This window comes from Plasmodium yoelii (assembly GCF_900002385.2).
Source record: "Plasmodium yoelii strain 17X genome assembly, chromosome: 12".
Taxonomy (NCBI): domain Eukaryota; phylum Apicomplexa; class Aconoidasida; order Haemosporida; family Plasmodiidae; genus Plasmodium; species Plasmodium yoelii.
In genome coordinates, this window is record NC_036184.2 from 1,534,706 (window position 1) to 1,548,483 (window position 13,778).

General features: G+C 19.5%; 3 protein-coding genes across 3 annotated transcripts; 1 reads left to right on the forward strand and 2 right to left on the reverse strand.

Moving 5' to 3' along the window:
* Nucleotides 1-1,318: 1,318 nt before the first annotated feature.
* PY17X_1237900 (FoP domain-containing protein, putative) lies at nucleotides 1,319-3,662 on the forward strand (the record flags this gene model as incomplete). The annotated part of the gene is made up of 3 exons (XM_022956863.1): nucleotides 1,319-1,430; nucleotides 3,049-3,389; nucleotides 3,528-3,662. The coding sequence occupies 3 exons, from the start codon at nucleotides 1,319-1,321 to the stop codon at nucleotides 3,660-3,662; spliced, it is 588 nt and encodes a 195-aa protein (XP_022812701.1).
* Nucleotides 3,663-5,208: 1,546 nt separating this feature from the next.
* Nucleotides 5,209-7,820, reverse strand: PY17X_1238000 (EELM2 domain-containing protein, putative; the record flags this gene model as incomplete). The annotated part of the gene is made up of 2 exons (XM_726213.2): nucleotides 5,209-5,828; nucleotides 5,963-7,820. The coding sequence occupies 2 exons, from the start codon at nucleotides 7,818-7,820 to the stop codon at nucleotides 5,209-5,211; spliced, it is 2,478 nt and encodes an 825-aa protein (XP_731306.2).
* Nucleotides 7,821-11,367: 3,547 nt separating this feature from the next.
* PY17X_1238100 (conserved protein, unknown function) lies at nucleotides 11,368-12,708 on the reverse strand (the record flags this gene model as incomplete). Its single annotated transcript, XM_022956864.1, has 1 exon — nucleotides 11,368-12,708. One exon carries the CDS (start codon nucleotides 12,706-12,708, stop codon nucleotides 11,368-11,370), a length of 1,341 nt encoding a protein of 446 aa, XP_022812702.1.
* Between the last annotated feature and the right edge of the window lie 1,070 nt (nucleotides 12,709-13,778).

The following is a 13,778-nucleotide window of genomic DNA, read 5'->3' on the forward strand; positions in this document are numbered from 1 at the left end:
AGAAAATAACGCATTTTTTTATTTTTTTATTGTTTTATATTTTATATTGTTATTTTGTTTTACATTTTATATTTTTTATTGTTATTTTGTTTTATATTTTATTTTTTTTATTTTTTTGTAAGGTATGGTGACATTCCTACTATGCCATTTTCATTTCATAGGGTCTTATAAATTGCGCGCATATTTATCACAAATTTTTCAAGCTAATAAAATAAAGATATGTATTATTAATAATAAGCGCAAAATGTATAAATATAAACAAATCGTATAATAATATATATTTATAATACGTATAATTTATATATACGCATAATTTATATATACGTATAATTTATATATAGGTATAATTTGTATATATATTTATATATAGGTATATTTATATAATGCAAGAAAAATTTATTATTTTATATCTTGGCAATAAATTGTGCTAAATAAATTCATTCATTCAGCAAAAAATAAAAACAAACTTAAAAAATATTTTTTTACTTTTATAATTTATTTTATTGTATATTTGTATTTTATTTATAGCTTATTTATTTATTCATTTATATTTATTCATTTATATATATTCATTTATATATATTCATTTATATTTTATTTATTTATATTTTATAAAATAAGTAAATGCTATTTTTATACAAAAATTATATTTAATACAAACATTTTATATATATTATACAATTATAACTTTGACATATTATATATATATATTTATTTATTTTAATATATATATTTATTTTATTATATTTATTTATTTTATTATATATATGAATGAAGTATAATGTTTCGTTGTATTTTATTTGAATATAAATATATGTTAATAAATATTTACAAACATATATAAAACATACTTACCAATATATATACATCCCTTCACACATATATGTAATTGAAAATATAATGTTTTATATAACAAAATTAATTTATATATTATTTTATTTTTATATAATATAACAAAGGAAAATATATTCTCAAAATAACAAACCCTTATTTATTGTATATACTTAAGCGCGAATAAGTTATACTTGAGTATGTAATATGCGGAGTATGCATAATGACATTTAAAATAAACTATTAAATATATTTCACAAAAAAATATTATATATATCTATATAAATAAAAGATATATTTTATAATCAAGATCTCCAGCAGAAAATATATAGCGAAACGGCGAAATATTAGCGAAACAGCGAAACAGCGAAATATTAGCAGAATTTAGCAGAATATTAGCGAAACATTAGCAGAATATATATTATTTTTGACCCTTATAACTGGACAAATTTATTTAGTTTAATTTAAAGATATATAATCAGTGAAAATGGTAAAAATTGCAAAAATTGATAGACAAGATAAAATTGGAAGAAAGAAGGATGGAATATCAAAATCTCGCAAAACCGGATTTACAAAATTTTCTTATCAACCAACTCGAGGTGTGTGAAAAAAAAAAAAAAAAAAAAAAAATATATATAAAATATAAAACATAAAACAATTTGTTAATATTATATATATGATAATTTGAATTATAAAAATGGTAGAATATTTGTATTGAATTAATTATAGCATAAAATATATGCCTATAAGGGGTGTATAAACAGCTTAATTATATTTTTATATATGTTTGTGTATAAAAAAAAAAAAAATAAGGACACTATTATTTTATAAAGAAATAAAATATATAAAAAGCTATATTAAGAATATGGAGAATTTTATAATAATTATAAATATTGTATTTGTATGAAGATATATAATAATTTAAATCCCATAAATTTATATTAAAAATTTGATAAAGAATTTATTTATTTATTTTTTTTTTGTGTTTGTAATATAAATTATACAATATAAAAAATAATATGCTTATGTGAATATATATATATATTATTTGCCACGTATACCTATATATATGTATGCTGATAAAATAATGATTATTGTTTATATATTATTGTAAACACATAAATACCAGAATAGTTGAAAATTTCAGGTGCCAAATATTTTATCTCAGAAAACACATGATTTTGTACATATATATAGGAAACGTTTTTTTTTGTGATTATTTGTAAATTTTGTGAAAATGGAAAAAGCTGAAATGTGTGAAGCTTTTATAATATGTATATGCATACTCGCGCTTTATAAATTTTAAAGTATCCTGGGTGAAGTATATATACATAAAACGATTTTTTTTAGTATTTTTTTGTAAATTTTTTTTTTTGTCATTTTTATGTACTTTGATAATTATTTTATAATTTGAAATAACAGAGTGATGTTTTTGACAAAGCGGAAGAAATATGAAGAAAAAAATAGAAGAGTGTAATTGTTTTCATTTTATTTTTATATAGTTATTCATATGCGCGCTGTGTATATTTGTATATGTATTTTATAAAAATCGAGAGAGTGACATATGACTAATATATTATGTATATATTATGGTATTTTGGATGCTTAAGAAGAATATGATAAATGGGGAATTATAAATTATTATTTTTACATTAATATATATTTAAATGCATATTGATGATATACATATGAATATAATAAATGACAATTATTCGAAAAGAGTTATATTTAAGATCATTAAAAAAAATAAAATCAGTTTTTATTTTTATGTGGAGTTTGGCATCATTATAAATACATTTTCATAAATATACACATATTGCATATATATAATAAATTATTTAATATAAGATATTTAAATGGGAAAATATTAATAATTATATCTACACAAATAATTAAAGGATTTCAGAATAATAAAAAAAAAAAATAACAAGTCTACATATTTTTAATGACCAAATTTATCATCCTTAAACATGAAATATACTTACATAGTGGCACTATTTCTATTTTGTCCTACAAAAATTGTGTATATATATATATATTATTAAAAGATATAATTCTTTACTAACTACCAAAATATATTCAGAGCATCTTAAATGACAATGAAAATTCCTTGTTTTTAAATACCATTTTTTTGTATTAATAATTTGTTTTCATTTACTATGCATATAATATATATAAAAATGATTTAAATATTATCGATCAAAATTTTATTTACAGGAAAATCATTTAAATTTACTCCTCAGAAAAAAATATTAGATGTCAGAAAACATATATATAAGCCATACGGCCGTGGCAATTTATCAATGATGAATAGAAAAAATTTTAAAAAAGGAAACAATCCATATTTTTTTAAAAATAAAAGAAAAATTGGAAATAGATATTATGATAGACCATATGGTAATAATAATAATAATGGTCGTGAAACATTTTTGAAAAAATCACGTGGAAACACTTTCAGAAAGGGAAGATATTTTAGAGGCGGAAAAAAAAGAAATAATTTTTTTAAAAAGACACAAAATTTACATGATAAAATTGGAAAATTAACATCCAAAGATTTGGTAAGAATATTATCTCTTCAAAAAAAAAAAAAAAAAATATATATGCTAATAATTGAATACACAAATTTAACAACATTTGTGAGTATTATTATATAAAAGTGTTTATTGATATTTTCTTATTTTTAAAAATTTATATAGGACGATGAATTAGATAACTACATGGGATCCAGTAATGTAAAAACCAGATTGGATAATGATTTGGATTCATACTTTAAAAATAATGGAGCTTTACAAGTTAATATGAACGAAGGATTTAATAAAATGGGTGAATAAATAAATTATGAATACTGTATTAAACAGTATAAGGATTAATAAAAAAAAAACAAAATGCAGTACTAGATATAGATAAACAATGTATTGCTAATACAACAAATTAAGATTAAAAACTATTGTATATTTTTTTTTATATTATATACTTTTTTTAAATCATAAAAAATATCTATATTATATGTGTTTAAAATTTACCATACTATATATAGTAATTTTTTAATTTTTATTTCAAACCTTCAAACATTATAAACAAAAGTCAAATATGTTACTAACCATACACATATTATATTATTTTAATTCAAATGTGAGTAATATCTTTATTAATGAAATATTCCAAAATATATTAAAATAATACAGAAAGAAAAAACATATATAGCTATTACTAAAAAAAAACACAAAAAAAAATTCAGGCTTCATGGCTATATTTTATATCATATCATGTTCATATAGCTATTTTATTCTGACAATAACAATTTGAACATACAAAAATTAATTAACATATATCCAAATCAAGCTAATATATAGCTAGCCAAAAATAAAATGATAAAAAAATATGAACAAATCAGAAATAATAAATTAATATTGCTTTAGACAATATAAAACATAAAAATTCCCCACATAATACATAAGTTTTTACACACATGTAAATGTGTATATATATTATATATATATATATATATATATATATATATTTATCTTTTAATATTTTCTTTAATTTATGTTATTTTTCACTTTTTTCAAAATAAAAAGCTTTTAAAAAGGTGCATAATTTTTTGTTAAAATATTGTGCTAAATGTAATACATAACATAAATTATTTGCAATTTTTTATGTTATTATTTCTTCCTTTTTTTTTTTTTTTTTTTTAAAGTATAAAAGATTAAAAACTTAATAACATAAATTTTTTTGTTCATTTTGTGTAGAATTATTGAAATGATAAAAACAGCTATAAGATATCATTTTTAAGATTATATTTAATGTATAAAAGATATGGTTAATTTTTCTCCAATATTATAAAGTGGTAAAAATATATATAAATTGAGAAAGTTAATTTATCAAGATATTTACATTGCAAAAAGTGCAAGAATATGTTAATTTTAAAAATTGTTATAAATCAAATGGAGACGAAAAAAATATAAAAAAAAAAAAATATATATAAATAAATAAGCATAAAATGAAAAGAAAAGAAAAGAGTAAAACTGAATGAGCATATATATACTTATATATATGTAATATATTTTGAAAAATTATATACAAGAGTGAATGTTAGTGTTTACCTTAATTTGGCATATATTCATACTTTTTTTTAGTATATAAAATTAAATTTGTTTATTTTTTCCTTCGTCTCTTGCCATGAATTTTTTAATAATTTGATTTTTTTGCAACTTAATTATTTTTTGAAAAAGCTTGCAAAAGTTTGTAAAAATTGGTGTCAATTATAACACTCATTTTATGTAGAAATGAATTTACTTACCGAGCCATATTGTATATGTATGAATATATGTATAGCTATTTACTAGTATGTGTTTTTTTTTTTTTTTTTAAATATCATCATCGAAGGTGATATCCACTATTGTGATGTCGTTTAGACAAATATGTTCTTATGGTTAAGGGAGATGGGAATGGATTTTTCGATATATTTTCTCTTTTATCTTTAGGTTTCCATTTATTTTGATATTTCCTAGTTGGAGGGTCCATAATTTTTCTAAATGAAAATTCTGAAGACTTCATAATACTTATAGCTTTATGTGGATCATAATTAGCATAATGTAATAATTTATATGCATATTCAGGTGAAAATGGGACCCATTCATCAACATTTGATTTCCAGCTTTTTGCACATTCTTGTATATAAGATGATAATTCAATTTCATTTTTTATACATTTATGATATCCTCTATTTTTCATACATTTTTCTCTTATTCTTTCTAACATAAGGGGTGAGTATACTAATATTGCTCCACCAACTTTACAATGGCATGGTAATCCTGAACATGACACACATGGTTCGGGGCTTGTTTCCTCAACTGGTTCGTAACTTTTGTACATGAATTCTGATCGACACAAAAAAAAGTTTGGAAGTTTAGATACTTGATAACTCTCTCCTACATTTATTTTATTGCTCTCTTTCGATCCCTCTTCTGTGACTCTTTTTTTTCGCTTTTTTTGTTCTAAAAAATGATAACAAAAAAAATCAGAATTATAATGAAGAAAATAATATGTTGTGATATAGAGAAGATAAGAAGAATATAAAAATGTTAATAAACAAACATAATAAGAAGGTAAACAAAATGTATGAACATACCTGCATCATCATCTTGATCTGGATATCTTTCATTAAAACGATTAATATTAGTACTTCGTGTATTTGTACCATAATTATTGGAATAATAATTATCAGCATTTGAATAATTTCCACCTTTATTTGTATTATTTTGGGCATTTGAAGCAGCAGTAACTTTATGTTTTGGGTTTGATGAATATTCATTATTATCAGGGATGTATGTTTTTCTTTCATTATTTTGTAAAATATTTGAATTTTTTGAATTTATTATATTAACATTTTTGATTGGATTATTTTTATTTTTAGGTATATTTGTAGAATTAGTATTATTTTTGGTAAGGGTTTTTTTTGTTTTTTTAGTTTTATTTTCTTTTGCCTTTAAATTATATTTTGAATTTTCAACAGGTTCATTATCGTTTCTATTTTTAAGAGATACACTAGCTATTTTTTGTATGTCATTTTCGACTAGTTCACTATTTTTATTTCTAATAATATTTGCATTTATAAATTGTGCATCATAGTTATGGATAGTATCATCATTATTATATGCATCATAGTTTAGTTGCCTTCTTCGATTTTCATTTTTTTCATAATTAATATATTCTTCATTATAATTATTAAATCTTCGACTATTATTATATCTTCTAGTATTATATATATCACTATTATTTTTATTTGGTATATTGTTGTTATCTCTAATTAGATCATTATCTTGGTTTTCATCATTAGAATTATTATTATATTCTTCTTCATAATCATCATAGTTATCTTCTCTTTCATATTTTGTTTTTGAATTGTTAATATATTCATTATTTTTTACTTGATTTTTAATATAATTTCGTGGTTGTATTTTTATATTATTTTTTGTAAAATTTTTTAAACGATTTCTTATATTAGATTCATTTTGATGGATATTATATTCATTAGGTATATCATTTTCTTCGTCATCTTGATTGTTATAATATATATGATCTTGTTCATTATTATTTCGGGTATTATAACGACCCATATTATTTGTTTGGATGTGATTAAGATTTCGATTATTATTAGTGAGTCTATTTAAAATTTCTTTTTCTAAAGATATTTTTTCAGAATTTTTTTTTTTCATTCCTTTATTTTCTTGAGATGAAATTAATTGTCTATGTTGATCAACAATTGGATTTATAATTTCTGATATATTATGATTACTACTATTATTTATATTGTTATTTTTATTTATATTACGTAATAATCTCCCACCTTTTATATTGGTATTATTTATATTAGTATTATTTATATATGTTGTATTATATATGTCTTGATTATTTTGGTCATTTTCTTTTCCTTTTGAAATATTTTCTTCATAATTTTTATAAAATTCTTTAGTTAATTTACTATTTTGTTCACTTTTTATTAAATGAAGATCATGATTAACATTATTATTCATGTTATTGTCTATATTTCCATTTTGTTTGTTATGATTAAATATACCATTTCTGTGATATTGATTATTGATATTATTTGAGCCAAGATTTGAAGTATTAAAATTTGAATGCTTCATTTGAGCTCTCTCTATTAATTTTCTCAGTTCAATATCATTTGCCACTTTTTTATATGCATTATCTCTAATTTTTTTTTGTTCTTTTAATCTTTTTATATATTCAATATTTTCATAATCCTCCATGTTGTTATTTATATGGCTATTTTGTTTGTAATCATTTAATATGTTACTGTTGCTATTATTGCTATTACTATTGTTATTACTATTGTTATTATTATTATTATTATTACTATTAAGAATGGAGTTATTAAATTTATTTAAAAAATTATTATACAAATGCGAATTTATTGTCTCTTCATCAGAAATAAGCATTCCCTTATGTTTTTGATGTACAGTCATTTTTTATTTCTTCTTTTTTTTTTTTTTTTTTTTTTTTTTTTTCCGTTTCAATTATTATTATTATAAGAATTATTTATTTTGCATAAATTGTTCTGGTTAGTTATAATTTTTTTGTCTATTTATTTTTTAAGAAAATATTTTCAATTATTTGTGACCGAACTTTTCGAATTTTATTACTACCTGTTTGAATGATAGCCACTATATAGTAATTTTTTTTAACGTTATAAATTTTTTATTTTAATAGTAAATTTATTTATTTTTTAATAAATCATCAAAATATATTATTTTTTTTTTTTGAAAAAAATCTGTCTTTCAAGTTTTATGAATATATCCAAATCAACGGAATTATCATTTTTAAATTTGGAAAATTATTATTTCAAACTTTTCCTTTTATACTTTTTTTTGTTTTGATATAATTTGGCTTGATTTTTTTTTTTTTTTTTAGCTATTTTTTTTTTTTTTTTCTCCTTTTAATTCATGCTCGGTTCCAAAAATAAATATATATATAATATATATATGTCCTTTGGGAAAAATAACGGATGTTATTATAACATAAATTGTTTTATCCCTTTTCTTTTATGTGATACATAAAAAAACATTGTAATTTTTTTTGAACAAATTGAAAAAATACGTAATAAAATAAAAATAATGTATGGGGAAGTAAAACAAAGGAGAGAAAGCTAATAAAAAGGCAACCCCCCCCCAAAAAATAAATAGTAAATATTAAAAAAAAAAAAAAATAATCTGAAAAATAGTATTCTCTAATAATTGATTATACTTGAATATACATAAAAATGCTATTGAATAATTTAAAAAATATGGATACAAAATATAGTATAATAAAAAAAAAAAAATAAAAAGAAATAATTGAAATAATTGGTGTGGTTGAAATAGTTAAACTGCCTATAATATAACTAAAACTATTAAAATAATTGAAATGTTAAAAAAATATGTCAACGAAATTTATTAAAATAATATATAAACAATATAAAAATATATAAAATTAGCTATATGCTGATGCTATATAATTTTTTTATCTTTGTGTATTGCTGTCTATATACATATATGGATGTAGAAATATTTTTTTTTTATATCCAATAAAGGAAAATAGTAATATGTAATATATAATATACTATTATATATATATAATATATTAAAATTAAAGTGACATATAGAATTATATAATTGGTATTATATAAATAATTGAATAATAACTATATACAAAAAATAAAATATGAATAATTAAAATTACCTTACATATACATGTATATTTTTTATGCTAGTAATATAGTTATCGCAATAGTAAAGATAAAATTGTTTGGGAGGAAAGGGGTGCATAAAAAAAAAAAAAAAAAAAAAAAAAAAAATAGAGAGTGACATACATTAATATATTTTATATTGAATCTACTGGAAGCATTTTAATAAATAAATATATTATATATATAACCCTATCTATATACTAAATATTAAAAGATATTTTTCTATTTATAGTGTTAGTGGTTTACTATAAAATTTAATCAATGTAAAATTTTATAGCATGCACAAGTTTAAATAAAATAAAAAATAGGCAAGTATTTCGAATCATAAAAATAGTATAAATACATATAATAAAGGGTTATACGTATAGGCATATTATATATACAAATTTATCGGCTAAAATCATAGGGAATATATATATATATATTACATACATGTGATATACATCCATCAAAATTTTGATGAGAATAAAATATTTAATTACATAATAAAAAGTAGTTAATAATAATACATTGTATATAAAATAAATAGCGAACTGGGTAAATAAATGCTAACATGAATATGCATTATCGTTTTTGTATTTTGGTTGCTCATAATACAAAGAAGCATAAAAGAAAAAGTCAAAAAAAGAAAAGCACAAAATAATAGAATAAATTTCACTTTTTCATTATAGAAAGATAATGACTAATAAATTAATAAATATGTTAAAAAAAAAAATAAGTTAAACATTTAGAAAAGAAAGGAGAAAATCACAAGCTCTATAAGAGTTATATGCACTTGATATATATGCATTAGAAATAATATGCACATTATGAAATATTTTTAAATGTTTAGAACATGTATATATACATATTATATGTATTTACTATGCCCAATATGAAATACTACTTTAACATAAGCTATAATATATACATAGGGTGTATTAAAAACACACGCATATAATAATATGAACACAAAGCATGTCAAATGTATATATATAATATATATTTACATATATATATTTATATGTATATATTTACATATATTATGTCAAGTCCTTTTGAGAATACATGTATATAAGCCAAACAAATAACTAACCATATTAAATGAACAAATATGAAAAGGTCGTACTATATTAGTAAAAGAAAAAAAAAAAAGAAAAATATGATTAATTTTTTTTTTTTTTTTACACACATGTATATAATAAACATTAATATTTATAAGAAATGTAAAAAAAGATAGAAAAAAAAATAGATGAGGTAATCCGATATTTTGCATATATATATGTCGAGAAAATAGATTAACCATTAAAAGGGTATAACTATGAAAAAATAGAAAACTATAAAAAAAAATATTTTCATAATGGAAAAAATAGTTCTTAAAATACATGATAATACACTATAGTAACAATTGAAAAAAAACTATAAATTTGTATACATTTTATATTAATTATAAATTTCGTCATTATGCTAATATATATAGTATAAGTTGTTATAAATAAATTCACTGTATTTGGAAGCTTAAGAAATAAAAAAAAGCTAAATAAAAAAAAAAAAAAAACTAACGAGCCATGAAGCTATTAAAATATAAAGTAATATTACTATTAAGTTTTTTAAAAATATAAATTTTAATAGCTGCAACCAAAAAATATACACATTTGGTAATATGTATAAATATACAAACTTATTTGTATTAATATAAATTTATTAGTTTTATATATTAAATAATTTATGGAATAAGACCTTTAAATATTTATATAATTTTTGTCTATTTAAATAATATATTATAGGACAACCCAATTAGGTTGTTTATTCATATGACCTAACTTACAAATGTGTAGGAAAAATATCCACTATATTTACACTATTTGATATATTCCACTATTTAAATATCCACACTATTTAAATATCCACACTATTTAATACATCCACACTATTTAATACATCCACACTATTTAATACATCCACACTATTTAATACATCCACACTATTTAATACATTTGTTTAGCTTCTCAATTTGCATAATAAACTATTTTTTAAATTTACCAAAAAGAGAAAACAAGTTTCCTTTTGTATACCACAATGTGCATAAACAAGGTATACACAAAGAGTTTGTAAAAAAATAATAAAATAAAAAATAAAAAATAATAAAATTATAATGATAAATAGCCCACGTAGTGATAAATGGGAAAATACTAAAAATAGACATTTAAAAAACGAAAAAAAAGAGGGTTACAGCAAAATTATTTGCAAAAAAATAAAATATAAAGGAGTATATATTCAAGTTACATACCGACCAAACACAAGCCATGTTAAATGTAATAAAATTCATCTTCATATTTATCACAACTATCTGTTGCTATAGTATATAAGTTTTTGTCGTAAATATTATCTTTGATTGTATCAATTAATATTTTTTTTTTTAAAGAATTATTAATTAATTTTGTTTCTAATTTAATTAATTTTGATCGAACATATTGGGTTATATAATTAAATAATATGTTGGAATAAGAATATGTTTGTTTAATCATAAACAATTTAAGTGGTAACGTAGTATGATATAGATTACACCATATATTATATATATAGGGATTCCATATTATTTCACTACTTAATAATTGTAAAAAAGCTTGATAAAAAAAATTTCTTGTTAAATAAAATGATGATAATAATGATGTTAATGTAATTGTATCAATAATATATTGCTTGTTAATAATTTTATTTACAATAAGTGTTAAAAAGCTACAATTATTATAAATATGATCAAAAGTTATATTAAATTTTTTAAAAAAAATATTTTTTAATATATCTTGATTATTTCTTTTTATATCATTCAATGCATTTATAGAAATTAAGAAATAATTTTCTTCCATTTCTCGTGGTTTAACCATTACTGTACCATCAGGAACATCAACATAAACAAAACATTTTAGTGGTTTATCTTTTTTGCTTAAATAAAAATTCCATTTAATATATTCTTTAACATTGTTACTATTATTTTTATTTTCAATTTTTTCTTTTTTTCTTTTTTTTATTTTATTTTCTATGTTTAAAATTTCACTTGCTAATTTTATTAATTGATTGGTAATATATCTTTCTATTTTTGTGTGCATTTCAGGAGACAACCCATTTGTTCTTGGCTTGTTGTTAATATGTTCATTTTGTTCAGAATATTTATGAACATTTTTTTTTTTATTCTCAATATTATTTGTAATAGAATATGGTTTTTCTGATTGAATTATATTAAATATATAACTGTCTAAAAATGTATTTAATTTATTACTAGGAATTATTAACCAGGTCAATGGTGTGTCTTCTAATTCATTATTTTCATTTTCAATAAATTGATAATTATAATTTTTTGAAAAAAATATATTAAATAATTTTGTAATGACATAATTTTTATTATTTAAAAATTTATGAAATTTGTTTTTAATTTTTTCATTTTTTATAAATAATAATTTATTTTGTATTGTGAATTTATTTCTTTTACCGAATATTTCATATATGTTATTTGTTCTTTTTCCATTTTGTATGAGTGGTTGTATTTTTTTATTATATCTATTATGGGACAAACTTTTTGTTATATTTATATTACACACACAAAAAAAAAAAAAAAAAAAAAAAAAGCTTTTATACAAATATAAAATCATAGCAACATTCTCTTTTTTTTTTCGTTTTATTTATTTTTGTCTAAAATATAGTTTCAAATATGTATTATAAATATGTTGCTTATTTATTTATTTAAGATCATTTTTCTTTTCACAATTTTGTTTATTATCATTCATCAACAATTAGCTAATTTTAGGAAGCTTAATGATTTTTTATTTTTTTATTTTATAAAATTAGCAAATATATTCTAAAGAATTATTTATGTGAGCATTCCATATCTTAATTTATATATTCATATCATTTATAATTCATAGTATTTTTTTTCCTTTTTAAAATTATATTACTCAATTTAGTCATATACAAAAGGCTTAAGGGGTGAATACAATTGAATGAACATTTGGTTTAACAAAAATAATAATAGATTAAAATAAAAATAAATATATAAATATTTATTTAGCCTTTATTTTATATGTATATAATATACCTTATATTTTTCTCACATTTTTTTTATGTCATACAGCAAGAAAGGAATTATAGCGAATTACACAACATATGCTTAGAGTGAGCAAAAGGGAGGCAAAATTTGCTCCATTTCAGAAAAATATTTATTTAAAAAAAAATAAGAAAATAAGCAAGCTATAACATTTTTTTTGTATATTTTTTGTTTATTTTTTGTTTATTTTTTTGTTTATTTTTTTGTTTATTTTTTTGTTTATTTTTTTTGTTTATTTTTTTTTTCACAAATAATTAACAAATTTGTATTTTCCAGCTATATTTATAAAATAATAAAATATACTATAATAATAAACCCGGTTTTGTTAGGGCAATTGTCTGTGCTTATTTTGTATATTTATTTGGTATTTATTTTGTATATACTATTTATTTCCATTTGCTACTTGAGTTACGCACTATGGCTTTATAGGATATGGCCCTCCCCCCCTGGATTAATTTTTTCACCTAACGGGCATATTATTACGCATATACATAAATATATATAATAATATATATATTACATTTTTGATATCAAAGGATATAATGCATATAAAACATGTATGTAATATTATGGTTATTCCTCTATAATATTTTTTCCTAGCTTTTCCTCTTTATATAT